At 46.3% G+C, this 26274-nt stretch overlaps 1 protein-coding gene and 1 long non-coding RNA gene across 2 annotated transcripts; one reads left to right on the top strand and one right to left on the bottom strand.

Annotated features, from left to right (window-relative positions):
• Positions 1-14541: 14541 nt before the first annotated feature.
• LOC119227987 (uncharacterized) lies at positions 14542-20074 on the bottom strand. Its single transcript, XR_005121412.2, has 4 exons — positions 19328-20074; positions 19219-19262; positions 18499-18609; positions 14542-16249 (listed from the first exon to the last, which is right to left on the bottom strand). It is a non-coding gene; the product is annotated as an uncharacterized LOC119227987 (long non-coding RNA).
• A 143-nt stretch (positions 20075-20217) lies between these two features.
• On the top strand, positions 20218-25409 carry otx2b (orthodenticle homeobox 2b). Its single transcript, XM_037487224.2, has 4 exons — positions 20218-20575; positions 22458-22668; positions 23218-23369; positions 23818-25409. Exons 2-4 carry the CDS (start codon positions 22572-22574, stop codon positions 24439-24441), a joined length of 873 nt encoding a protein of 290 aa, XP_037343121.1. The 5' UTR covers positions 20218-20575; positions 22458-22571; the 3' UTR covers positions 24442-25409.
• The last annotated feature ends 865 nt before the right edge of the window (positions 25410-26274 follow it).

Raw genomic sequence — 26274 nt, forward strand, 5'->3', positions numbered from 1 at the left:
GAAAGAATGAGAGTCTGACATGCATCAATAGAGAGCATTTGCTGCATTCTAATAACAGCAGCCGAGGGGGGAAAAATACCTGTAGAGATTAGCGAGAGGAAAGAAAGATACATAATCATATGAATGACTTTGGACGTCTTTTGTGGTGCGTCGACCCTCAGCGGGGAGGCAAACAGGAAGGTTGTGAATGCTGCTCCACTTTAAAGTGTGCGTCGTTACAACTGCACACTGACTGGATGTACAGAGCAAATAATGCCTCAAATAGTGCCTCTACCGGGCGAGGTGCGTTTTAAGTGTTGGTTCTGCACAGCCGTCTCTTCATGAAAGTTGTTGGTTGCAACTTTTGGGACTTTTCATTGAAGGTGGTTTAAACACATGAGAAACAGAGAGAAAATAAACTAGTGGAAAGTAGAGAATTATACACGTAAAAGATGAAGGAATCAACAAACGAATTTAGTTAGTTGTTTGTTGTTTCTGTTTAAAAATACCCATTAATAAGAATTGAATTGATTAGTGCTTGAAATTCTTCTGGATTAATCTTATAGGTTTCTATTGTTTATCAGTTTCTATCTTTACACAGCTATTAAAAACGGGTATGGAACATAAACACATGAATATCCTTTTAGAAATTGGCAGATCACTACCATGTAACTCATCCTGTATAAAATACATACATATTTTTAATGAAAGGTTGTTATGAACATCGTCATGCCAGGTTTAATGGCATGTTATAACACATAAAGAATGTTTCCAGGAGCCTTTTACCGGATCATTTTATACATGAGGATTGGTACTTGGTCGCCTTGTCAAATAAGTAACATGGAAATCACTTTTTTTAGATCAAATTTACAATTTGTGATGCATTTAAGGGCTGTAATTTCAGTCTTCAAACAGACGTCAAACTCAGATTTTTAAAGGCTATGAATCAAAGAGACAAGTTGCACCAGTTCCCGACCCCCTGACCTGAATATGAGTGTGTGAGTGTGGGTTTATCTTTGTGACGCTGGCATTCATCAATACAGATGTTGCACTGAATCCACGGAGGCCAAAGTCTCTGGCGCAACACTGTACCTTGTCACCTACATTACAAAATAAAGATTCCTTAGCATGGCTCCTCAAATTAGTTGTTATTTCTTACATTATCCGTGGATTAAAGGAGGACTAAAACAAAGCTTTAAGAGAGTTGATGCAATAATTAAAAGTTCAAACAAAAGTTCTGTCCTTTGTTAAATACAGTTATGATATTTAAAGATAATACCTAAACATTTGCAAGAGATCACCGGTGAAACAATCGACACAAACAAACGTTCTCATTAGCGCCTCGTGTTGTGACTGACAGGTATTAAAGATAAATAAAAGCAGAGATGAATGACATCGTGACAGAGTTATGAAGCGAAGGAAACAAAGTGTCTGATGCACAAGCGACATGTGACGGAGGTGAACGGGAGCCGGGTCCTGAACCCCAGCGGAAATGATTAAATCAAAGAGTAGCTTTATCTGGGTTATTACTACGCTGGAGCAGGATGATGAAGAGGAGGTTTTCCTTAATCTCAGCCACAATGGAAGGGAACAAAGGCGTGCTTACAAGCACTATCAGCCACAAATATCAAATCAGCTCTAGCTGCACCAAATCCTGCCATACAGGGTTGTTGATTCAATGAACCTGCGGTCAGAGACAGACACAACCAGATGTGCAAAGGAGGTACACACACACACACACACACACACACGCTGACATTTACACATTAGGTGAGAGCTGCAAAGGTTCTCGCGTTGACCCGTCCTCCATCTGCTCAAATACCGCTACGACGCACTGTGTCCTAAAACCCAAATCAAAAATACGACTAAACGTTAGTTGGCAGATTCATGACACACTTTGTGACCTCTGAACTTCTTGAACACAACCTTCTCCTACGGGCGATGCCCACGGTGACGGAGGCAGCAGTAGGAACGTCCGTGTTAGGGATGGCACTTGGCAGAAGGGAAAAGGACAGTGGCAACTTCATTATCCCACAATAACGGGCTAATTATTGTGTTTGTTAGCAACAAATCAGAGCACAACAGCCTGCATGTCCCTGTCCTGTTTTGAGCATCTTAATTACTCACCCCCCTCTCCACACACACACACACACACACACACATACCCCCATCCTTCTCTCTGTTGCCACTGCCGCTGTTGTTATTTTGCATATAAAAGGCAACAGCTAATTGTCTGGACTATAAATATTCGGCATGCAATTAGCGTCCTGGCCTGCCTCTGCGTCGTGTTATCACCTCGCTGCTTGGAGCGTGGTGCAGACTGCACACTCAATTCTCCATATCTAATGGGAGTTTGATAGCAGCACAGAACCTTTGTTTCTGGGAACAAATGACAGGGAGCGCCTCGCCGTCGCCTCGAAAGAACACATCCACATCGCCGCTTGAGTGAGGGCGCGCTGGAGGTTAATGCCACGCAGATATACAGTGAGAGGTGTAATGCGGTTGGTAAGGAAGGGCAGGTTTATCTGGGGAACACATTTAAATATAAAAGGCAAAGTCAAAGAGATTTGCATCATGCATTAAAAGCATTTTGGGAAAAAATAAGGTATTTTAAAGGATATTAAAACGTTCATCATAGGGTTATGTTGTAGCAGCAATATAGAGAAGTGCGGAGCCTGGGAGGAAACTAGGTTAAAGAGAATTCTGTGTTGTTTTTGTGGAAAAGATAAAAATGTGTATGAGCATAAACAACATCAGTCTTTCTGCTCCTTGGTGTGTTAAGAGTCAGTTCAAGTAGCTCTGGGTGACACCGCTGTTGCAGGTGGAATACTGCAAATTAAACTTTCCCACCGACCAAAGGGAGAAACAAAAGGTCAACAGCATGAGAGAGAAGAGGATGGGAAGAAGTAAAAGAAGTAGTTAAAAGACCCAATATACGTATACTCCACCTGACCTGAAATCAAAGAAATAGAGGTCTAAGGGCGAGGTGCGAAAGAGAGACGGGGGGGGGGGGGGGACGGGTAAGAGAGTCCTCACGGATGACTGCAGCCCACTTTGAGCCGCTAAAGTGCAGACGTGAACTTCTTTCATCTACCTTCAGGGTCACTGTCCACGGAGGGAAGAGTCCTGTCATCCTGCACTCACTCTCCCACAGTGAGCTTCCCACCAAACGAACGCAACCGCAGTACAATCACGCCTAAGCTGAGAGCGGAGGCAACACGTGACACCTGAGGCGGGTTAGAAAGAGGTGCTGGTTAAGAAGTCCACTTTAAGGTGAGTCAAAATGCAGAGGGCGGGGTTCACCGTGGGGGCGTCGTGATGATTGGATGGACCACGTGGAGTATGAAAGGAAAACAAAAGCATTACTGCGGTTTGAGCAAAACCGGGGTGACCACCTTGAGACCACCTCCCTCCAGAGTGGCTGAAACCCCAAATGATTAAAGAAAGGCAGAATAAAGCAGGTGGAGAGTTGGTGGGGGGTGGGGGGGGGGGGGGGCAGAATGAGTTGACCCCGGTCTGTGCGGAGAGGCCAACTATGGAGCTGCGGGGCTCGTTAGAGGTACGATCCTGAGGGCACCTCATTAGGGCGACCAAGGCCAGGCAGTCTGAGAGCGAGAGAGAGAGGAGTCAGTCTCAAGATCTCGGTTTGGAGAAGGGGAGGGCCAAGGGGTGCGCGGGAGTTAATGGTGAAGTGGGCTTTCCAAGTCACATGAAAGTTTGTGGGGATGAATGTGCCATAATTAGATTAATAAGTAGCTTAATTTATCGCAGCGGAGGATATCAGCGGCTCCACATTAGAGGCAGGCCAGAAGATTAGCCTCGATCGGCGTTTCCAAAACACGATTAGCCCCCCGGCACAAAGACCAGGCTCTTTCACAGGTTTCCTGCCACAAGGGCTGGGATTAGAGAAACATGTTGAATAATCAGCAGTGCCCCTGCATGCTCCTCTCAAGTCTGCACCCACCGCAACCCTTTGCCCCGCACACAACACTTATCAATTAGACTATTACAGGGACGATTAAAGCCACGAGCGGCCACATTAACACCAGGTCCGACCGAGCCACCCGGGTTCAGAAGCTTTCTGCACGTTCACTTCATCCATCCGCACCTGTCGATTCATGAATCCACCTTTAGAAAAGTCAAAGAAAATCGGTGTGTGTGTGGGCAGTATTCAGCCCATGGAATTTGCAGATGAAGTAGAAACCCAGTGGCTTAGTTGTGCATATGGTCACTAAGACATTTGGATATCCAGAGAGCCCACGGGGACCTAATTGATTGTCCTTCCGATATCCTCCAGAAACCCAATAAAGACCTCGGCATACGTTCGCTTCAGCCCCCCGGCCACCGGCCACATGCATCATGAATGCAGTGCTCTTACTAAGCTTTAGATCCCTTGATCCACTACAACTTCCACATCCGGCCTCTTGTTTGATGAAAAAAAACCATGGCAGGTGTAACCCATCTGTAGAAGTTGCAGCTGTTAGTCATCTCCTGGTAGGATACTCGAGAAGAAGAAAAAAGAAAACTCCAGGATTTGTCGACGGAGCGAAACCCCCCCGGCGCAAGAGGACACTTGACCGGTCTTTGTTTCCGTTTGCCTGGACAGTTGGAAAAAATCACAAGGAATGTTGAGAGGAATAACCTCACATACATATTCATCCCGCCCAGGTGGCGGCGCATCTTACTCCCAATGTGAGAGCTATTCGGTGGGGCACCAAAACATCACATTTACGTTTACAGCTGCAGAAAAGCTATGGTTCACATGGCTTTGCATCAGTGTTGTAACAAATGTTGCAAAAAGCTTGCAGGACACCAACAAAACGCTGGTTTGGAACATTGCAGGTGCAGGTGCATTCTTCCCCTGAGCACGTTTAGGAATCAGTTGGCTTTCACCACCTTGTCGGGGGAGGTGAGTCCTGTTTACCCTTGAAAAACCACCAACTTTTTGCCGTTCCCGCTGCTGTGCCACCGCTGCGGGGACATTATCCTGTGTGACTATGCAGCGCCATGCATTTGGTGATAATGTGCGCAGAGTCAACACGTCTTACTGGCTGAGCTCGCTGGCTGAGGTCGGCCTCTACAAGCTGCAGCCCACTCTGTCATACAGGTCACTACAGCAGGGCTCACCTCTGTTAGCTGAGCTGGACAGTGTGTGTGTGTGTGTGTGTGTGTCAGGTGAGGTGAGCTGAATCAATCTGATTTAACTCCACCGACGCTGTTTCAAAACCAGTTATCATCATCCCAGCTTTCTGGATAGAATACCAAAAGAGTACAGTGTGGTTGTTTACTACCCAATATATTTGATCTACTATAATATGTACAAATTATTACTTTGTGTCAAATGCACATCTAACGCTAAAGCAATTATTTGACTGTTATAGCTACACCTTACAATTTCAATTTGGTGTGCTCATAATAGCACAGAAAATATACTATAGTGTTATACAAATCAAACAACAGCACATGCAATTAGTTGCATCTCTAACAGGTACATTGAAATGTGATCTGCATATAATTATGATCAACTAATAACAATCTAACACTGATTGGGTAAATCTGCACGCTTGCTGATGAATTAGAAAGCACTTTTATATGTAGATTGAACTTTTCTAATTGCAATAAAGAATAAAAATCTTGGAGTGAACTCTGGCGTCAGCGGTTTCCTTTCCTCTATCATTCCTAACTAAAGCTTTAATACTTCTCTGCTCTTTATTATATGAATTAGTGCTTAAAGCCAAAATCAAGCTTAGGTCGACTTTTTAAATTGGTATCTTGACCTTTTAAAATCCCTCGGTGGCATCAGATTGTCAAATCTAAGGGTTGCCTGGAGTTGAGGAGAAGACTTACCTCGCTGGAGCTCCACCCGAGAGTCACCCGGAAAAATACACTTCAGATATGCAAGGCCCAGTCGATAACTTACCAGGCCGCGACCGCCTGCGTTGCCAGCTCCACCAGCTCCACCAGCTCCATCAGCTCCACCAGAGGCCACCCAGCCCTCTCCAACTCTCCTCAGCCCGCCATCACAGCCCACTACTCCCCCTGCCCTCGTTAAATAGCAGCTGTTACGCTCGCTCTCGGAAGAAGCGATGTCTGTTGCCGAACAAATGAGGTAAAAAAAAAAACACACACACACACATAAAAACAACCAGACTCTGGGCTCGGTCGGGCCGTGCGCGGCGTGTTGCGCGGCGTGTTGCGCGGCCTGCTCCGCTCCGCTAGACACCGACGCGGCGGCTGGCCTTCGCCTGTGCACCCAAATTAGAAACCCCGGCCATCAGGCAGACAGCTGGCGGCCTTCCCCGGGGGATGCCAATTAAGTTTGTAAATCATTTAGACAACAAAACTGTACAAGAGAAACAACATCCCATAAAGAGGCCGACGTCCCCCGCAACTCCCAGCAGTCCTCACCGTGACCTCCACTGCACCCTCGGCCCATCTGCAGCAGCCTCAGGAAACATGCGCGGGACCGAGAGATCAGCAAATATGCTCAGGGAAATACATGAATATCGAATCAAAGTCATTGATTTTTGTCATGCTAATGTGTTGTTATACCAAATTAAGGGGCGATGTTTTATTAATAAGCCTATTCCGTCAGACAGAGGCTGGCATAACGGCCTTCTCCTAAACAGTCCCACATTAATCGACAGCTTCACTTGGTTTTGACAGCATTGATCATCGTGTCCTGATGCCACACACGGCGTTGGAGAGAGAACTCTAAAACGCAGCTTCAAACTTTAGCACTCCGCCCGATCGAGTGTCCAAAGAGGCAAACCTGAGTTTTGGGCCTTGAGGGGGGTAAAAAAGCTGGGATTAGAATAATACCTAAGTAGCTTTCTGAAAATGGGACCCTCGAGTAGGAAAGGAACACGGTGGCCTGAGGCAGGAGATGTGACCCACGCTCTGCTGATGAACACTCGCTCTGAGACCTCCTGTCTGCTCGTCTCAGGCGGCCCACTCCACAGCGGCTCCAGTGTGACACACGAGCATGTGACAGACAGAGTGACAGCGCGGGTAACTCGGTGAGACGGCGTTTGCAAGAAGAATCCTCTGAGCTTTGAAGAAATGCAAGTGGGAGAATGCCCCCCCCCCCTCCACACACACACACACACACACACACACAGAGCACTATCCATGCTCAGGGCATCTCAATCATTGTAATTATCTGAGCGATGATTAATATGGAAGCTAAATGGAGTTAATTCATGCAAGCTGTGTTTCCGTTGGAAGATCATTATGTTAATAAAACTCTGAAATTCCTGTAAAACAAAATTGTTACAGGAGAGCTGAAGGATCTCAAATGACGAAAACCAACAACGCAGTCTGTAAAATGAGTCCAAAGGCAAATTGTATTTATTCATGTCAGGGACTTTTGTTTGAACCAAAATGCCCTTTCCCACTTTCTGAATGGCACCGATTTAAAAAATGTCTTCAACATGCCGTCGGAATGTGAAATAATTCACCATGCACAATTAATATGTTACAAAAACAGCACACAAAATCACCAGCGTTGTCCTAGAATCAGCAGTGAGATACGACAACGACCCTCTCGTCAAGCGAGAGAAACACACCGGATCAGGCAAAAGGTAAAGACAAATATTTCTTGTCTCGGTACTCAACAGTCCGAGTGTGTCAGTGGGACAAACAAGCCGTGGATTCATATCGGCAGTGAGGAGTTGCCCGGAGCAATTACCCTGCAGCTTGTTTAGCAGTTGCCATCCGCGACGTTTCGGCTCAATACTTAACCAATTTAAAAGAAATTGGTCCATTGGTCACTTAGAAACAAACGCAGGAGGAAATAAGGTCCATCCCTATGCCCCCCCCCCCCCCCAAAAAAAGGAATAGTTGGTGATGGCAAACTTGTTAGCAAACAGTTGTGTGATTACCCCATCAAAGCAAAATGATCATTCATTTTAAACAAGACCTGAGAATAATATCTGATTCCTTAGATGCTTCTGTCTGCTACTTAATACCACTCCTTTAAAAAAATGCTACTGTCCTCTTTGAGCGGTGAAGCGCGACGTAAGTGGAGCAGAGCGTCGGCCAATTCCAGTGCGGCACAAAAACTCAAATTCAAACTATCTAATGTTTCGGGCCATGCTGTAAATCAAGAGCATGCAATCAGAAGATTAAACTGTTTCCATTGTCGGCGTCTCTGCGCCCGATTTGCTCCTCCCTTCTCTCATCATGGCCGCTATCAGATGACCTCTCTTCCCACGCACGGCGCGAGAGCAGATGCTGACAGCTCCATAATTGTCCCGACAAACAGCTCAGTAAACGATCACTTTGGCGTTATGTTAACTGCCGGAGTGGATGTGGAGCACTCAGACCCATGAATGAAGCTGTGGATTTAATTCCAGCAGGCTGTGTGTGCTCCATCTAGATATACTTTTTATTTAAGAAATGGGAGCTGGTCATTTTAGATACAAGCAGTGTAAATGCACCGGCGGCTAATGGAGTTTTAGAGAGGCCTTTTCCCTTTTTGGGGGGCCTTTTTAGAATCTAATCTTCCGCATATTGTCAGGAAGGGTCAGCTTGTCTAATCACCCTTAACCTTGCATCGGTGCCATGACCCCTTCTGTTGTTTTTTTTGCCCTACAACAATTTAAATATCATTTTAACATAATAACGAGACTTTAAGCATCATAGTGACTGCACCTTCCACCAGAATCACCACAACTAATGGGATCTAATCTATACAATAAGGGACATTAATATATATGCAAATCAGCTGAGGCTACATCTCTCGTGGGGGAGACAGAGCGAGTTGGCAAAGACTTGCATCGTTTCTGTCACACGTGTCACTTAGTTGTTAATTACTGTTAACGTTCCCAAAATGCAAATGCGTAGTTCTGCAAATGCCCGTAGCGCGTGTACCCTTAAGTAATAATGTTCTGGTGAAGAGAAAGCCCCCCCCCCCCCCCCACCTCTCTCTCTCCCTCCCTTGAAGGTCCAGCAGTGTGGAGAGAATTCGGGGCATTGGGGGGGTTGCAGGTCGGCTGTTCAAAGCCACTCTGTGCATTGTTGGGCAGTAAGGGATTAGAGCTCTCCGGGCCGCAGAATTTGCTTTCTAATTAAAAGGGATAAGATGTAGAAAAATAGTGAGGGGCATTACTACAGTAGAAAAGAAAGAAGAGGGGAGGAGGGGGCGAGTGGGGGGGGGGGGTGGAAAGGAGAAATGTTAAGGGGTTAGAAGTTTGTAGTGTCACCACTAGTGTTTGATCACAAGACTAAGCAAGAGTTACCGACCTCTTCTTCTGACTCTCGCTGCCCCCCCCCCCCTCCACCCCCTTCTCTGCTCCATCTCCAGCCTCCATTCACTCATTTACCTGTTGTACCAAAATACAAATGATGCATTTAAAACGGATGGTAGGCTGCAAAAAGTACAGCAGCCTCTGTGTTCAGAATAATGTATTATAGCCAAACATCACTTGGTATCCTGTTAGTTGGTGTTAAGGCAAATTCTAAAACCAGCACAAATAATGCTGCTAAATACTGCTAAATGTACTCAAATAGAGTAAGAACAATATTGAGTTTTAAAAGGTTGCTATTTATGGTACATAATAGTCAGCTAATCTGACTCTGTTGTCTATAATAATTATAACCCGTCCACCCCACACTTTAAAACTTTAAGTTAAGTATAAGTTGTAAAAAAAAAAAAAACCTGTTCAACAGAAAGTTATGTTTTCAAGTCATATTTTGATTAAATGAAAAACATTGAGTTAATGTAAAGTTGCAGCTTATTACCAGTGGCATTTAACTTTGGAAAACTTTGTATATTTTTCTAATTGTACACTTAATTGTGATGGATTCTTTTTACACTGTGGCATCGCTAACTTCTACTTAACTTTAAGACCTGATCAAAATAAGACAAGATCAATGGGATCAAGCATTGGCTTGAAGTAAAGTTTTAAGGACCTCCACAATATTGAAACTCTTCATCTGAGCCGCTGAACTGCATAATGCCAAACCCAGGGGGGGGGTCTGTGACCCAGCATGTGTTTCTATCCAAGCCTTTGCTCAAGTGTCCCTCCTTCAGTCAGCATGCTGCTGTTTTGTTGCCTTGTCCTCCAGCAGGGGTGCATCCCTCCCCAGGCACAAACCAAGCCTGAGTTTTAAGCACACATACAGAGGTTTGCTTATTTCCCCCCCCCCGAGCCCTGGGAGGCTAACGACATGCCAACGACATAACAGTGGAGAACAAGACCTCTGCCGCCTCCCCCTCCCCTCCTCCCCCCCCCCTTTACCAGCACACATGCACTGGGACTTTGTGGTCGTTCTGCACCAGCACACACCTCTCAAGAACCTTCAAGCGCCTGAAAAAAAAAAAAAATCCATCTCAAACTAATTTCTTGATAGTGTCTGGATGCGCGGTGTGCCCCCCCTCCCCACCCCCCACCCCCCTCTCCTCCTTGCACCGCGACTACTACTACTACCACCCCTTATTTTCTTCCAAGCTCCATGAAGCTCCCACCTTTTACTCCCGGGCAATCCGATCCTATTTGGAGTGTGTGACGAGGGCCATTCTCCATCACCTCACTGATCAAGAGCCCCCCCCCCCTGTAAAGTGGGCCCAGGGATGAGCAGGTACAGATTTGGTGAGAAGAGGGAGTGGGGCATGAAGTGAAAGATTCTGCAGTGAGCCAAGGAGAAGATTAAACGGCGGCTAACTGTCGGGGCTCCTCTGCCCTCCCCCTCCCCCCCCCCCCCTCCCTCTTCCCTCAGTGCTCCCTCCACTGGTGTCCTGAGGGGGAGTACCGGGGGGAGGGGGGGGGGGAGGGCATGTGGCACAGTGGTGGCTGAGCCATCTTGTCATCATAGCAGGACAAGCACATTCAACCGTGTCCTCTGTACCCTCCCATCTTATTCCAGCCACTGTATTGCCCTCTGCTGAAATCCATCACCCCCAACTCAGCCCCCACCTCCTTGTTGGAAGAGTGCTCTCTGCTGGTGTCTTTTCTTTTTTTTTTTTAAAGGGCAGAGATGAGTCCTGGCCTCCGCTGGTCTCTCCAGGCGTCCATATTAATTTGCGTCTGGGCGAGCAGCGTAAGCAGCGCGGGGCTATTTGATGAGTGTGTAACGTGCACTGGCAGTCGTGCCTTGATCTCTTGCTGTCTTCCACCTCACCTCAGAGACAATCTCACGCCATACCCATCCACGTGGGTGGCACATCCAGACCGACCCTTGCGTTTCTGAGAGGAGCAATAACTGGCGAGACCGACGCCACACTCAAAGTGCTCCGTTTTTTTCCGTTTCCATCAAACATCCTTCTTAATGCAATCTTAAATTACCAAACTCCAAAAAAAAAACACAAATCCCAACGTGTATTGTCCTCACAGTAAATGAAATGAGGATGCACTACATTAAGCAATTTATGAAAATCCCGTTGCTAATTTTGCTGATCAGTACCTCAAGAAGAGATCCGTTTCACAATAATAAACACACTAAGGACATCTACTAAACACCATTCCTCTGGTTTTATTAATGGATGTCAAAGTGAACTTAATGCAATTTGACATGCATTTGAAGCTGTGATCCAAAAAGAGGCCCACAGCTAATGCCTAATTAGCGCCCTTAAATAATAAAGCAACTTAGACTAATAATTATTGCGTGTACCCATTCTACCAGTTGCACTGACAATTAACCTTTCTCAACTGGTGATTCGCAATTTGAGTAAATCCTGTTATCAGCAAATATAACACATGGCACACACACACACACACACAAACATAAGCGCTTCAAACACCACTTAAGAAAATCTAGGCGGTGTTTACGGTCGGAAAGCAGAACAACAAAACAAACACAAGATATCCACTTTCAGTAAACACCAGCCGACCACTTATGCAGCATCTTCCCGCTGGCTCAGAGTCGGTGGGGAATCAACTTTAGGTGTCTGCTGTGAATGTCATTGAACTACTTGTGTTTACCCAGGCTTAATGTCGCCATGACAAGGTGTCTTTAAGCACTCGGCGAAGGCTTCAGAATGTATCGGGTCAGATCCGCTCCCGGGTCCAGTTTTTTTTTTTTAAATGCATGGCAAAATAAATTGACAATTCGATTCTTCTTAGTAGTGGAATAATATGTACAATTGTGCTTGTGGTGAAGAACCTCACAAAAGAAAGTACGGCTGTCTCTGCTGCTGCTGAGATGCTTTCCAAGTCTCTGATATTAGATCCCTGCAGCCAGAAACGTGATTACTCGGAGACAAAATAAAGGTGACAAGGATTCAGGGTTGAGTGTTATCCAAAAACGTCTCTCCCTCATCCCAATTTGGCAGCACTTGGCCTGCTGCCCACTCACATTGTGCGGACGGCACTGCCACAGTTGCCATGGGGACGCGAGGACCTGCGGAAGGCCCCTGAAGGCAGAAGGGCCCCCGGCGGCCGAGGTGGGGGTTATCTTTAGCAGCGGACTCCGCTGGGCCGTGGTGGCAGAGGCCCGGGGGGGGGGCGCACGAGGAGCGCCGCGACGTCCCCGCCGGGGGCCTCCCTCCCGGGGGGGGGGGGAGGTGGAGGAGGAAAGGCGCCGCCGCCGATTCCAACCCCAGCAGAGGCTCCGAGACGGGACGCGACAGTACGGGGCTCCGGGCCCCGTCCGCTGGGGGTCGGTTGCCTGACTCCCGTAAGCCTGGGCCAGACGGGGTGGGCCCCGGGGTGGGAAGGGGGCGAGGCGAGCTGGACCGCGGCCCAGTGCGGTGACTGCCTGTCTGCCCAGGCGCTGGGCCACGCTGCCACTCCTCCCTGGGCTCGTGCCCCTGCACTTGGATTTCAAAGGGATGTGACGGGGGGGGGGGAACTGGCTTTCCCTCGCCATTGCAGGATGCCTGCCCCACCAACTACTCCAAAGCCCCCTCCTCCCCCTCAAACAGCTTTCAGCCCCCACCGCAAATGCCCCTCCGACAGCTTTTCTGTTTCAGCCATGAACCCGGGCTCTCTCTCTCTCTCTCTCTCTCTCTCTCACACTGTGCCATTCCCACCACTGCTGCCTCACATTTGGGAGGGGAAGGGGGAGGCTGTGCTGCTACACTGCACCCATCTGCCCCATGTCTTTCCATGCTGTGGACCATGATGCTGCAGCATGGCTCTCTGGGCGCCGTAAAGACTTTGGCAAGTACAGTGGGCCTTCGAGCGCCCCTCCCGTTGCACTCTCCCTGTCCGCCACATGCACACACTGATGCACACCATCTGATTTAAAATGTACTTACACAGAAACTAGTGCATGTGATCATGCTCACGTCTCGGTGAGACAGATGGCGGTTAACACAGATGGATGATTTACACTGAAACTGAAAAACAATAATATGTTGAAAATGCACTGACTTTAGTTCAAACTACCTTCAGTTACGCCCACTGAACCCCAAGCCATCTGCGAAGGATCGGAGTCAGATGCGGTGCCACTGTGTCTGTGTGGCAACCCGGCTCATTCAGCAACTGGCCCATAATCAGTAAGCATCCGAAAAAACTGAAATGAAACTGACAGGTTGTGTTTCAATTGGCTGAGAGCTCCTTTTCTCCCCTCTCTCCCTCTCTCTCTCCCTCTCTCTCTCTCTCTCTCCCTCTCTCTCTCTCCTTCTCCATCTAGGTTTCTCTCTTCATCGCTCCCTGCATGGCATTTCTCTGGCAGATCCCCCAGTAAAATTCCTCCCCTCCTGGTCTCGGCATTCCCGCAGCCAGCCTCCCTGCCTGGGCAGAGCGGAGTGGCAGGGGCTTGGTGGGATGGCGCAAAACCCTTCCCCCCCCCCCACCCACCCCCCGAGCTGGTCCCAAGCTACGGCTACAACTCCAGGCCCACAACGCATTCCTCCAGCCGCTGACCAGTCCCCCCGGCAACCAGGAGAGAGGTGAAGCGAGGAGGGACGGAGGCTTAGTGGGGGCTTTTTATCCGCCGTGGTGCTACATGGGAATAATGCGCATGTGCAGGAAGCGGCTTCCGCTCATCAAGATGGTCATGTTTTCACCCGCACAGCCCCCAGATCGTCCCGAGCGATGCGTTTCTTTGCACTCTCTCCATAAAAGATTTAGTTCAACGACGAGCCTCCTCCACCAGGTACGAGTGGAGATCTGATGCTTCCCAGCGGGCCAACGTGGCTACGGATCTCCTCCAAAACCCCCGGGACGTGATGGGTGTCAGTCCCGAGTTGCTCCCTCCTGGACAGCTCAAGCAGCAGTAGGACAGGAGCCGGACGGTCCCCTCCTCCGCTCCCTCCCTCCTACTCTCCCCCAAGCCGAGCCAAGAGCTGTGTTTACTCTCCTAATTACAGGGGAGGGGCCGGCTGACAGGCGAGCCATCACAGATTCCCCACAGGCCCCGGGGCTGGGAAACGCTACAAACACCCGTCGCTGTCTCCCCAATGCGAGGGCGATGTCCAACTGTCACAAGGGAGCCTTCACTGGCAGAACCCAAGGGTCCAAAGAGAGATATTAAAGACATGAGAGGAGTTGGCAGAGTTGGCGCTAACAGGGGGTGCGCTTGAGAAGTCAAAGTGGGGAGCTGGGGGCATCGCCAAAGTGTCATTCAAAGCAAAGTGGGGTTTGGACAGGATAAAACACTGATTTACACACACACACACACACACACAAGCTCTCGCTCTTATCAAACTAAGGCGGGAGAGTTACATGTAAGAGACAAGAAATCCTAGCAGTGAAACCATCAAACCATCCAAATGTGTTGGACCAGGTCCGGATAACATCTTTCCCTCCTTCTGGAGCATCCGAAACACAATTCCACATCTTTGCATGAAACACCTGGCCACAAATGACTCGTTTTGATGATAAAGGGCATGATAAGCCCCCCCCACCCTCAACTTGTGGAATAGGTTTTGCTCATTGATACTTCACTTGGATGATTTTCCTTCTCTGAGCAGAGCGATGCAGTTTGAAACTACGAGCTGTGGCATCAAAACTCTGGATGTCAAACACACACGTGCAGTGAACCAACATTAAAAATAGACTTTTACACAAAGTGGGGAGACAACTGACAATCTGTCCAGCAGTTAAAGCGCTTCAATGAGGAAGAAGAAGCAGATTTTATGCGTTAATACGTAAGTGAACTCTTTTTGTGTAAAAAAACACATCAAACACAAATAATTATTCAGATCTGTGTATCTCATCATCGTAAAACATATCTAAAAGGGGCCTATAAAATTATATATCAATATCAATTATTTTATAAACAATACAGCCGTACCGCTTTCTACTTATTGATGCAAAGTATAAAACTCTAAGGCACAACGCATGAAAGAGACCAACCTAATAATCTTTGGCCGTGGCTTTGATCAAGTATACGCACTTTAATAAACTGCACCCTCGGTGTGTGTCTGTGTGTGTACACTAACTGCCTGCCAGGGAGGTATAATCCACTCGAGGTTTTAATGCACCCGTGCTGGTTGGGGGGTCTGAAAGAATCCCTCTGGAGGCACAGTGGCTGACCCTCTCACGTACTTAGGGTCCTTAAGGGAACATAAAAGTGTTGAGAGAGAAAAGGTCAAAGGAGGCAGGAATCACCTCCTCGACGGCGCTCTCCCATCTGGGGCGGACGAGATGCTCCGGCTCCCTGCCAGCGTCGCACACCTCACCCCCGAGAGGCAAGACAAGAAAACCATTGGAAACATCATGAATAGTCACAGTTGTGCAAGTGCTGTGACCATTTCTGAAATTTATTATGGGGATTACACACAAAATCACACAATGTAACATTTTCAAATGTGTTATGAATGCCTCCCAGAATCCAATTCAAATCCTAGGTTACCAAATAAGCCTGAACAAATCCCCCCACATTGGGTTCCCGCTCCTTTGAAGACTCCAAGAGGTCCGGTCTGCAGGGCAGGTTTTACTCGACATGCAGACACCTCAGCACACACAGGAGAAGGCTAGCTGAGGTTGGGAGAGCAGGGAGGCGGTATAAAAAAAAAAAAAAGATAAACTAATTTGCAAAAAAAATTGTTTAATTTTAATTACTTTTTCAGATACAGAGGAAACACTTTTTAAGCAAAAGCAGTGGAAATATAGCATCGACTTAGTTCTTACGGGGTGGTTGAATGGATGTTTAATTCAAAAACACAGTGAGCGACGTGCAGGAAGAAGAAAGCAGGATCCGGGTTGCAGTGAAGTCGACGCTCTTAACCAAGTTCAAGTTTAACCTTGAGGAGGCCGAGTCGTCTTCCCTCTCACGTTTGTCCTTGTGGGAGTTTCCGCGCGTCTTGACTTTGCCTCCTCTCTTGATGATCTGAAGGCGAGTGTGTTTAATTGCATCCGTTTGTTTTGTTGGCAAACTCCTGCACAAACACAACACAAACAATTACGCCACTAATTAAAAAGGCATGACATATTAATGGAAAGAGCACACACACGCGCACACACACACGCGGCGTTATTGAGGCACCGCGTCTGAACTGACGGAGAGAATGTGTGTTAGAAAAATGAACCCAATACTTTCCTGATCAGCACATCTTTTTTCATTGCGGAGGCACGGCGACTGCAATACAGACTTCATTCAGCAGCACTTTCTATGATCATTTTGAGCACAACTGTGTGCCAAATCTCAATTCGTGACATTGTGAATAATAAAGAGATAAAATCCCAGGAGCGGGGGGGGGGGGGAGGGGGGGGTGCCTCTGTGCCAGCAAACTCTCTCCAAACTGACTCTGTGAATGGGGGTCCTCTCGCTTTAATCCCCCCGGGGATGAGACTGAATGTGTTTTGGTGACCTTTTAGGGGCAGTTACATGTTACGTTACACAAAGGTTTAGCTCCTTTGTGATAAGAAAACAGTGCGGGGAGAGTGCTCTGTTTAGAGACCTTCCTCACTACGCAGTGCACCTCTTTTTTTTTTTTTTTTTTTTTTTTACAACGGTGGCAACCTATCTATCAAACCTGCCAGGCTAATTAAAATACAGCTTGTGATTATCCTACTTCAGCCCCTGTCTCTCTCTCTCTCTCTCTCTCTCTCTCTCTCTCTCTCTCTCTCTCTCTCTCTATCTCTATGTATCTCTCACCCACGGACACAACCAAACACACACACACACACACACACACACACACACACACAGGTTTTAAAAAAGATAGACCCAATAAATGATAAAGAATTATAATTAACATTATTACAACATTTCTATATCCTCAGTTTTTCAGTCAGTTATAACTGACATGACAATCTGCAACAAAAAAAAATAGATTAGTTTGAAGGTGCAGATCAAAAGCCTTGTTAGTTGAGGTATTAATTATAACTTTCTGGGTTTTATGACAATAAATGAAAGGGTGGGATCAAATGTTGCTTAAAGCAAGATATTGTTTTAAAGTCAAAACGCAGGTACATTTTATTCCAAATATTTTTCCCAAAAATATTTGTCTTGCCTACGGATTATCATAATTTATATATAAATAGCATTTCTTGGATTTAATTCACTTTTTTTTTTTTTTTAGCTCAGAATTAATTCCACCAACACATTCCTCATACTCAGCCACGCGAGTATCAAACGAGGAGGGAAAAGGCAGAGGAGAGTAAAGCTGCCTAGATAGTAAGAATAGATATAAATGTGTATTTAAATTCACATAACTCCCACTCGGTCTATTGGATTGATTTAGCACGAAAGACGCAATTTAAATGCCGTGTCCCTATTTGTTCCATCGAATCTATAGAACCCATCCTTTCTAGAATGTGTCGATTATTTCTTGTTTATGCCTGGACGGGGTGCAGAGCAGGGAAGGGGGGGGGGGGGCGGGGAGGGGGGGATGCTGTCTGCATGCTCGGTAATTATCCAATCTCGAAATAAGATTTTTTTTTTTTCCTTTCCCCCCCCCCCCCCCCCCTCCACCTCCTTTTTTCCCCCCTCAAAGCTATCAAAGACGGGGTCAAACGTCCATGCCTGTGCAATGCATTAGTAAGAGATGCCCAGGCCCCGCGTTAGCTGCTGGGAATCACACCGGCCCTCGGGTTGAGTGGAGCGGAGGCGCGGATAAAAGCCGCCGTCGTCAATTAGCCGCGAGTCAGTGGGAGCGCTGCTCGCCAGAGGCGTTTAGCTCCTTCTCCCTTTTAAACGCCCTTTTAAAAAGATACAAAGTCCCCGCGGAGGGCCCGGCTTTACACTTTAATAAATTATTTAGCAATTTAAACGGTGAGATCCGGCAGATAACCGCATCAGACGCAACGGTTTTTACGCACGCGGCGGTTTTGAAAGTCTCGCGTTAGCGCGCAGCTGCTAAAGGGTTAGCAGCCTAATTTCTCTTTTTAAAACAAATGTATTTATTTTTTTTTAACAGCAAGATGATTGCCCTGAAATCTCAGGCGGAGTGGAGTGAGCATAAGTTAGTGAAGTTAAAAATAACATAAATAAATATGGCGATTTGGGGCTGAAGTCTGTTGCACTAAAACTGTGAGAAGGCTGACCTTTAGATGACGTTTAAATCAACATAAACTGGTGAGTTTATGTGGTTTAATTAAACTAATTAGCTGACACAATACATGTGTAGTATCATTTAGAGAAAAAAAACAATCATATAGGAAAAATATAAACCAATTGGAATACCTGGATGTGTTGCAATTCCTCTTCTCCTAAAAAAACCCTTCCCTTCTGCGGTTTGGTTGGGAAAAGAAATCCGGGCTTATGATCCATTCCGCGGCTTCTCCTGATCGAAATCTGTCAAAGGAGATGTCACTGCGTTGATAAGGTGGCTACATGTTGTACCCGTTCGTTTGTTTCTGCAGCGGAGTGTGAACCAGTCCCCCCGAGCAGCTGTCTCGGTGCACCTTTGACTCCGGCCTTCCACACGAGCCACACACACACACACACACAGAGGCGGAATGACGCTCCATAAAACCCACGGTCTGCCTGTGTTTATAAATCTAAATCAATATTCAAATCTGTTTGAAGTGAGCGAGTGTGTGTGTGTGTGTGTGTGTGTGAGAGTGAGTGTCTATGAGAGAGAGAGAGAGAGAGAGGGAGTGTGTGTGTGTGTGTGTGTAGGTGTTCCGCAAAGCCTCTTAAGATGATACATTTACCAAGCCGTGACAAAAACCTTCGGCGTATTATTTTGAGATGGGCACGCGGGTTCCCAATTCAAGTGACATAGAGGAAGCTCGTCCCCCCCCCCCCCCCGGTGATTGTTTGAAATGAGACGACTTCGGAGCTACACGTCATCGTAACAACACGTTTGTAAAAAAACACACACGTTCTTTTGATTAGCTCACTATATGCACTGTTCCGACATAAAACTTGTTTGGCACAAAATAAATAAAACAGTCTTACCTTCATGTGTCTCTCTCTCTCTTTTTCCCCCACGCTCTATTTTCCTGCAGAATTAGTGACAAGTGAAAAAAAGTGAAAATGTCTCCATTAATGCTTTTATGTCCCTTACCTCTCTCCTTCGTGTCTCCTCGTCCGCGTCTCCTTGCAGCTCCAAGTGCTGCGCGCAGGTCGCCGGCCGCGTGGCGTCTCTCGGTGGGTTCTCCCGTGTAAATATTGTCGCTGAATCCCGGTGCGGGCCCGCACCAGGCGGGTGGGAGCTGACTGGCTGACTCTGTGGATGCGAGGACCGTTTTAAGGAAATAAGTCGCTCTAAATCCCCCTTTTTTTTGCGACGCGCTGGAATGTGAGAGAACGGTGCAGCCTTACAGCACCGTTTCAGTCGAGGCCATGTTTTTCCCCTACATGTCACATCATTTATTTTATACTCTTCCATAAGACAAACAGACCCATAAACCGCGTTTTGTTCGGTTTCCCTCAAAGTCCGACAATTCCCGTTAAACGTGTTTTATGTTCCTCGATTGTTAGAAACTTCTGAAATCTGGAATACATAATTAACATTATCGGATGAACCTGAAAATACGATTTTCAACGCCACCATATAGATCTATATGAGTAGGCATTCATGCCACGAATATACTGGGAATGTTTCCAACTCTTTATTTGCGCGTTTTGCCCAAAACAGCCTTCATGGAACTTCCCTCGGATCAACGCATCCCCTGGAAAACAGCAATGCCGAATATTAAATTCACTAAAAATGAGAATAAATTGACTTTTTTTTTCTCGATTTAAACTCCACTTCTCGTTTATTTATTGTCATTGTACCCTCTCCGCGGAGGGTTTGGGGATGTTGTCAGTCGCCCTCTCGCTGCCATTGGCTGAGGGACTGTGCGTCAAAAAAAAAAGTATCAAAAGACATTGGTTTCCCAGGAAAAAAAAAAGAAAAAAAGAAGGGGAAAAAAAACCCCTCCTCCTCCCCACCGGTGTGAGGGAAGGAGACAGAGACAGACCTCGGCTCAGTCCTGCGGCTCCTATTGGCTGGCACTTTCTACAAAATCCAACTCGAGCCACTTCACTCACAGCACACTAACACAAGCCAAAGGCGTCCGCCACGTCTCCTCCATCACCGCGCCGCCGTCGCACCGCTTCTTGACCGGATGCAGACGCTCGAGCTTTAAACTTTTAGCCTTTTTATTTGGTGCTGTTCTGCCCCCCGAGGAAGACGTCCGCCTCGGCTCCCGCTTGGCTTTATATTGTTTTACGCGCCAGGACGCTGTTCCTTCAGCACAGAGTTGTAATTTTTTTTTTTCACCAGGAGGAAACGAAGTAGACAAAGAACTTTACAGTCGTCGGTACCAGGGTAAGTTCTACCTGTGTTGCTGGAATAGTGATCATGTTTATCGTCATCAACGTGGTCGTGACCAATGCCGTCGGCGTTATGATTCGAAATATCGAAAATAAGGAATCACAAAAGACTCCACGAAGTCACGATCGTTTGAATGCGCATCAAGCCTTCGAAACAGGATTTTAAAAGTTCTTCAAGAGCATTTCGTTAAGAGGCGGAATTCTGGTGCTGAAATAAAACAGACACTGAAAAGAAACGCCATGCTCTGGAGGAAAAACCCTCTTTTAAACTCAGCCTTTTATTATTTATAACCAAACCCATGTAAATGCTGCACACAGAGCATCCCATACATTTACATATGAGGCTACCAAACGATTTAAGTTAGTCTCTGCTAATGAAAACAAAGACAATTAAATCGTCTTATTATTGCCTTTCTCTAAAAACGGTGGGATTCATATTTATATTTTCTTAACCTCAGTAGCTGAAGCCAGGGTTCCTCCCGAGGACGAATTCGGTGAAGTTTCTACTTAAAACGAAACGCGATTCGTTTCATGCGGCACATTCACCTCGACGTGAATTTACAGAATGAATTAAATGTGGAGGTTTGAGGCTAAAAAAAACAACAACATTTTGGCCTGCTATTAAAAAGACGTTTAGGGGCCTTTTCCCTCTCCTCATTAATACTGCAAAGAAGAACTATTCCGAGGAGAATTAATTAACATTTATTTCACCCCTACTTATTATCTGATGATGGATTGTTTTATGCGTTAAATCGGGAGTTCCGTTTTTAATTATTTATAATAAATAAATATGTTTTGGTCATATTCACGTCAGAATTTAATATAGTAATTGCATTACAAATCACCCCCGTTGCGGGTTTGCAGCGTCGTTTTATGGAGCCTGCAGCACTAAAAGCTGTTTTAGGATCAAACTGAAGTTCCACTTTAATGCCACTAGCATTACCTCGTCAATTCATCAACAGAGAAAACATACATATTTGTCATAATTAATTGTTGAACTGGGTGATCGTTAGAGAACGGGTGTGTGTATAACCGGTGGACGGGTGTGTTTTAATTGTGACAGATTGGGATGAGGGGGTTAAAACCGTTGGATGTTGAACAAAAAAAAAAAAGCAGCTAATCAGGACGCGCAGTGGGGAGAGCGGGAGAGGGTCACTGAAGTTGAAGTGACAGCAATCACACATCTACTAATCAACCTCACAGGACACGTTTATTTCGGATTAAACAACTGTTACGTTTGCAATTAGGAAGCAATTCGTTTTTCTATTGGATAAAATGCAGAAATCGTTTGTTTAAAAAAATAAAAACAACATGTAAATGATTTTCCCTCAAAAAGACCTTAAAACATTGTTAACAATCTTAAAAAAAAAATTATGAAATATAGATAATAGAAAATAATTTACCATGTCTTAAATTCAATAGGAATATTTAGAAAATTTCCAACACATCAATTTATACGTTTCTTCTTACTGATTTTCTGATAATATTTCTTAACACCACTTTAAATAAAATATTCAGACCTAAAATGACACAAATGAACGGGAACAAGAATAAGCAGTATTTAGTTTTTCTGTAAATAGCTGGTTAAACGTTCCTATTTCAATTGTATTACTTCACAACACAGGAGCCATTGTCTCTAATCAAACTTTCAAGTGACTTGCTGCAATCATAGGGCCGGTGTATGTCTTTTTGTTTGTGGGGGGGGGTCGGGTTCGAGGGGGGTGGGGGGGGGGGTTGTAGAGAAGAGGACAGCTGGACAAGTGGTTGGTGCTTTCTAAGTAGTGCCGTGCTTTTTGGAGAGAAGGTTTATTTGGCGACATCGGACACACCACCTTCATCGGTGCTTCATCCTGTTTCCGCTGTCTTTTTTGGAACAGATTCCCGGTGTAGGACGGACCGCGCGGACACCAGACGACCCCCCAAGTACATATCGGGAGCCCCGTCCATTTTTCAAAATTTTCTCCAACTTCAGCCCTCAGTCCAACATTAGCATGATGTCGTATCTAAAGCAACCACCTTACACAGTCAATGGCCTCAGCTTAACTACTTCTGGAATGGACCTTTTGCATCCATCAGTGGGATATCCAGGTGGGTCCAAACGTCTCGACGAGGAGATAATGTCCAATGAAATGAGAGTGTTTGCTTGGGGATCTAAACGTGATGGACTGGAAACGTTGAAGTGTGTGATCAGACCCATTTCAAAACTGTAATTTGCACTTTGGGGTATCCAGGCATGTTATATTAAGTGCTAAATAAATCCAACATTTTATGGATCTATTTATTATTATTTATGTATTTATAAAAACTCCATACTGTCAAAACTGTGAAGGGAACTTTTCCACGGTGGATATTCTCTTGTGTGATCATTTTTTTAGGATGTGCCTTTCAAATTAATGAATGCTTTGATTTTTTACTAAAACTGCATTAATTGTCTGGCCCATTGGTCTAAAGGACGCGGAGAGCTATGATTTGCCACTAACGTTTAAGGATTTGTGGGTAATTACGCAAACAATTTATATAGTTTCTCTTAGACATCTGCATGCCATAGATAACTTTTGGTGTTTTCTTTAATTGCTTTTCCCCATGCAAATATGCGTGGCTTGTTTAATTTGATTTACATTTGTCTTTGAATTGCAGCAACGCCACGGAAGCAGAGGCGAGAGAGGACTACTTTTACGCGCGCACAGCTCGACGTTTTGGAAGCGTTATTCGCCAAAACTCGGTACCCGGACATATTCATGCGCGAAGAGGTGGCGTTAAAAATCAATCTACCCGAGTCCCGAGTACAGGTGAGATAAGCAGAACATACGCTGTATATAGAGAAGTACTTCACGTGTGAAAGAAGTGGTTATTTGAGACACCAGAGGTGAACGTTTTAAAACGTTTTATAATGGGAAAAAATACATATAAAAATATTCTTTGCCCGTGAATGAAGCTCGGAACTTCGTTATACTTAAATCAAGAGGAACACCTTCGTCTGTAGGCGGAGATAATTCAACATAAATTCCCGATTCAAATTAAATAAGACAGATCTGTCCAGAAAAGGTTGTTTGATTAGTGGAGCTTTATATACATCTAGTGCAATCTCAATTTGGGATGAAATAAATTAATAACATGTTTTCCATTAACTATTACTTGCAATGTAAAACAACATTGGATGTAACGTAGAATTGGGGGTATATTTACTGTCTAATTGAGGGACTTTGAACACTTACATGTGATATGTGACTATTTCAGGTCTGGTTTAAGAACCGACGCGCCAAGTGCCGCCAGCAGCAGCAGCAGCAGCAGAACGGGGGCCAGAACAAGGTGCGACCTGCCAAGAAGAAAAGTTCCCCCACCAGAGAAGTGAGCTCAGAGAGCGGGGCCAGCGGCCAGTTCACGCCCCCTGCGAGCACCACCACTGCCCCCGTCATCTCCACCAGCACCGCCCCGGTGTCCATCTGGAGCCCCGCGTCCATCTCGCCGCTCTCAGACCCCCTGTCTACCTCCTCCTCCTGCATGCAGAGGTCCTATCCCATGACCTACACCCAGGCCTCGGGCTATAGCCAGAGCTACCCCGGCTCGACCTCCTACTTCGGCGGCATGGACTGCGGCTCTTACCTCGCTCCCATGCACCACCAGTTGTCCGGCCCCGGCTCAACTCTCAGTCCAATGGGCACGAACGCGGTCACCAGCCACTTGAACCAGTCCTCGGCGCCCCTCTCCACCCAAGGCTACGGGACGTCCGGCCTGGGCTTCAACTCCACAGCAGACTGCTTGGATTATAAGGACCAGGCGGCGTCGTGGAAGTTGAACTTCAATGCCGATTGCTTGGATTATAAGGATCAAACCTCCTCGTGGAAATTCCAGGTCCTGTGAACGGATCGATCCGCTGTCTTAAAAGAAAAAAGAAGAAAAGAAAAAAAAAGTGCACAAACAGTGACGCTCACATCAGACACGACGCTGCCCCCCCCTTCAATAAAACACATCGGACGGGTTAAAATGTCAGCCGGGCTCGGCGAGGCAGGGCTCTCGGGGGGCCTCGGGGTTTCGGCATGATGGTCTTTCGTCCTCCTAGAGGAGACGTTTTATTTATTTTAGCACTGGCTAAGAGATCCCCTCCCCCCCCGTTCGTTCACAGGTTGTAGCCCCTCATCCATGTATGTCAGTGTGTGCCTCTATGCGTAAAAACACCTGTTGGGGGCCACACAGAATGGACCGAAAGAAAAGTTCATCTAACAGACTCCCCGTGAAGTGCTCGGGCTGGACAGACCTCCTAAAAGCTTCATGCCGACCTGCTGGCAGAGACACACGAGGACGGGGTGTGGACATGGATGCACTACTTTATTTAAGAAAAAAAAAGTGTTTATAAGGAATCAATATGTAGTTTCTAAGAGACAATCAGTGTGTGTCTTATATAAATGGTACATATGTGTTTGTTTTTTAATCTGTGCTAGCCTTCGAAACTGTGATCTGTTGTATTGTATGCAATTTGTGAGCCCCCACCCCCCCCCCCCCCCCCCACCCAACGCGCATCAGACTCTCTGCTGTGATTTTAATAGATTTCTAACTTTTTTTGAACAACGAAAGATGCCATGGGTTAAAATGACCGGCATCTCAGGCAGAGAGAGAGAGAGAGAGAGAGAGAGAGAGAGAGAGCAGACTTTCCAAGCAGATGGTAGGTTTATACTCCAGAGTTTAGCCATAAATGACTCTCGGCTGCTGAGAGCTCCACACTTGCTCCCCTCCATTGATCTCAAAACACGGTGACGGTGGATCCTCTACTGGCTCCAGAGGTGGTGTGACCTCACCGCTGAAAAGACATGAATAAAGGTCCTGTGAGCTTACTCTTTTCATCGACAGACGATCTTTGTGTGTGCGCGCGCGTGTGTTCGTGCGAGCGTGCGTGTGTGTGTGGTGGTGGTGGGGGGGTCGGGAGGGGGGGGGGGGGGTGAACAAAGCGATTAAGTGTTTACGGTGCAGGAGTATTTTTTACAATTAAAAAAATAATAATAAAGGGGAAAAAACACGAGTTGGATTTAACTATTAACGGATAAAACCAACAGAACCTCAACTTACGATAACGAAAATTGTCACTGCCAACAAGCACAACTTTTCACAATTAGACACTATTTGGGCGTAAAATGCGAGCGAAGCTTCACTGTTCAAATGAGAACACGAAGTGGAGGACGGCACGTGACGTGTGTTAATCAGACCAATAATTACCATCCTCCATCGACCACACCGGTGCGTCATTATTGCCTCAAACACATGATCAAAATGCCTCAACGCGGATTCACATGACATGCATTGCATTGTAATATAATATAATAATCTGGGAAGATATACTAAACCATTGTCCATCGGTCTGTTTGACAAAAAAATAATGGAACCAGTCAAGCTCTTCCAAAAAGTAAGGGGTTGTAGTTTATTAAAGAATTAGTTTCCCCCTTTAGTTACAGGTAAAGTTCAACTCTGATCGTCTCAACAAAGAGAGTGTGCGCTTTGAGAAAGCAGAGTTTAATCCCAGCCTCCAAGAGATGTTAATCCCAATATTCTTCCGGCGGGGGTTCTCTGTGGCGCGGGGAGCGGGGGAGGGGGGGGGGGGGGCGAGGCCTCATCAAAGCCCACCACGTGGCTTTACATCATTCTCAAATGTTCGATCTAATATGAAGCCTGCTATTTCATCCAACACACACACACATATTACTG

The sequence above is a fragment of the Pungitius pungitius genome, chromosome 14 (genome assembly GCF_949316345.1).
Source record: "Pungitius pungitius chromosome 14, fPunPun2.1, whole genome shotgun sequence".
Taxonomy (NCBI): domain Eukaryota; kingdom Metazoa; phylum Chordata; class Actinopteri; order Perciformes; family Gasterosteidae; genus Pungitius; species Pungitius pungitius.

Coding starts and splice junctions, on each gene's coding strand:
- otx2b (XM_037487224.2), top strand. CDS start 22,572: ATGATGTCGTATCTAAAGCAACCACCTTACACAGTCAATGGCCTCAGC. Junction 22,669..23,217: donor TCCATCAGTGGGATATCCAG/GTGGGTCCAAAC, acceptor TTTGAATTGCAG/CAACGCCACGGAAGCAGAGG. Junction 23,370..23,817: donor TACCCGAGTCCCGAGTACAG/GTGAGATAAGCA, acceptor TGACTATTTCAG/GTCTGGTTTAAGAACCGACG.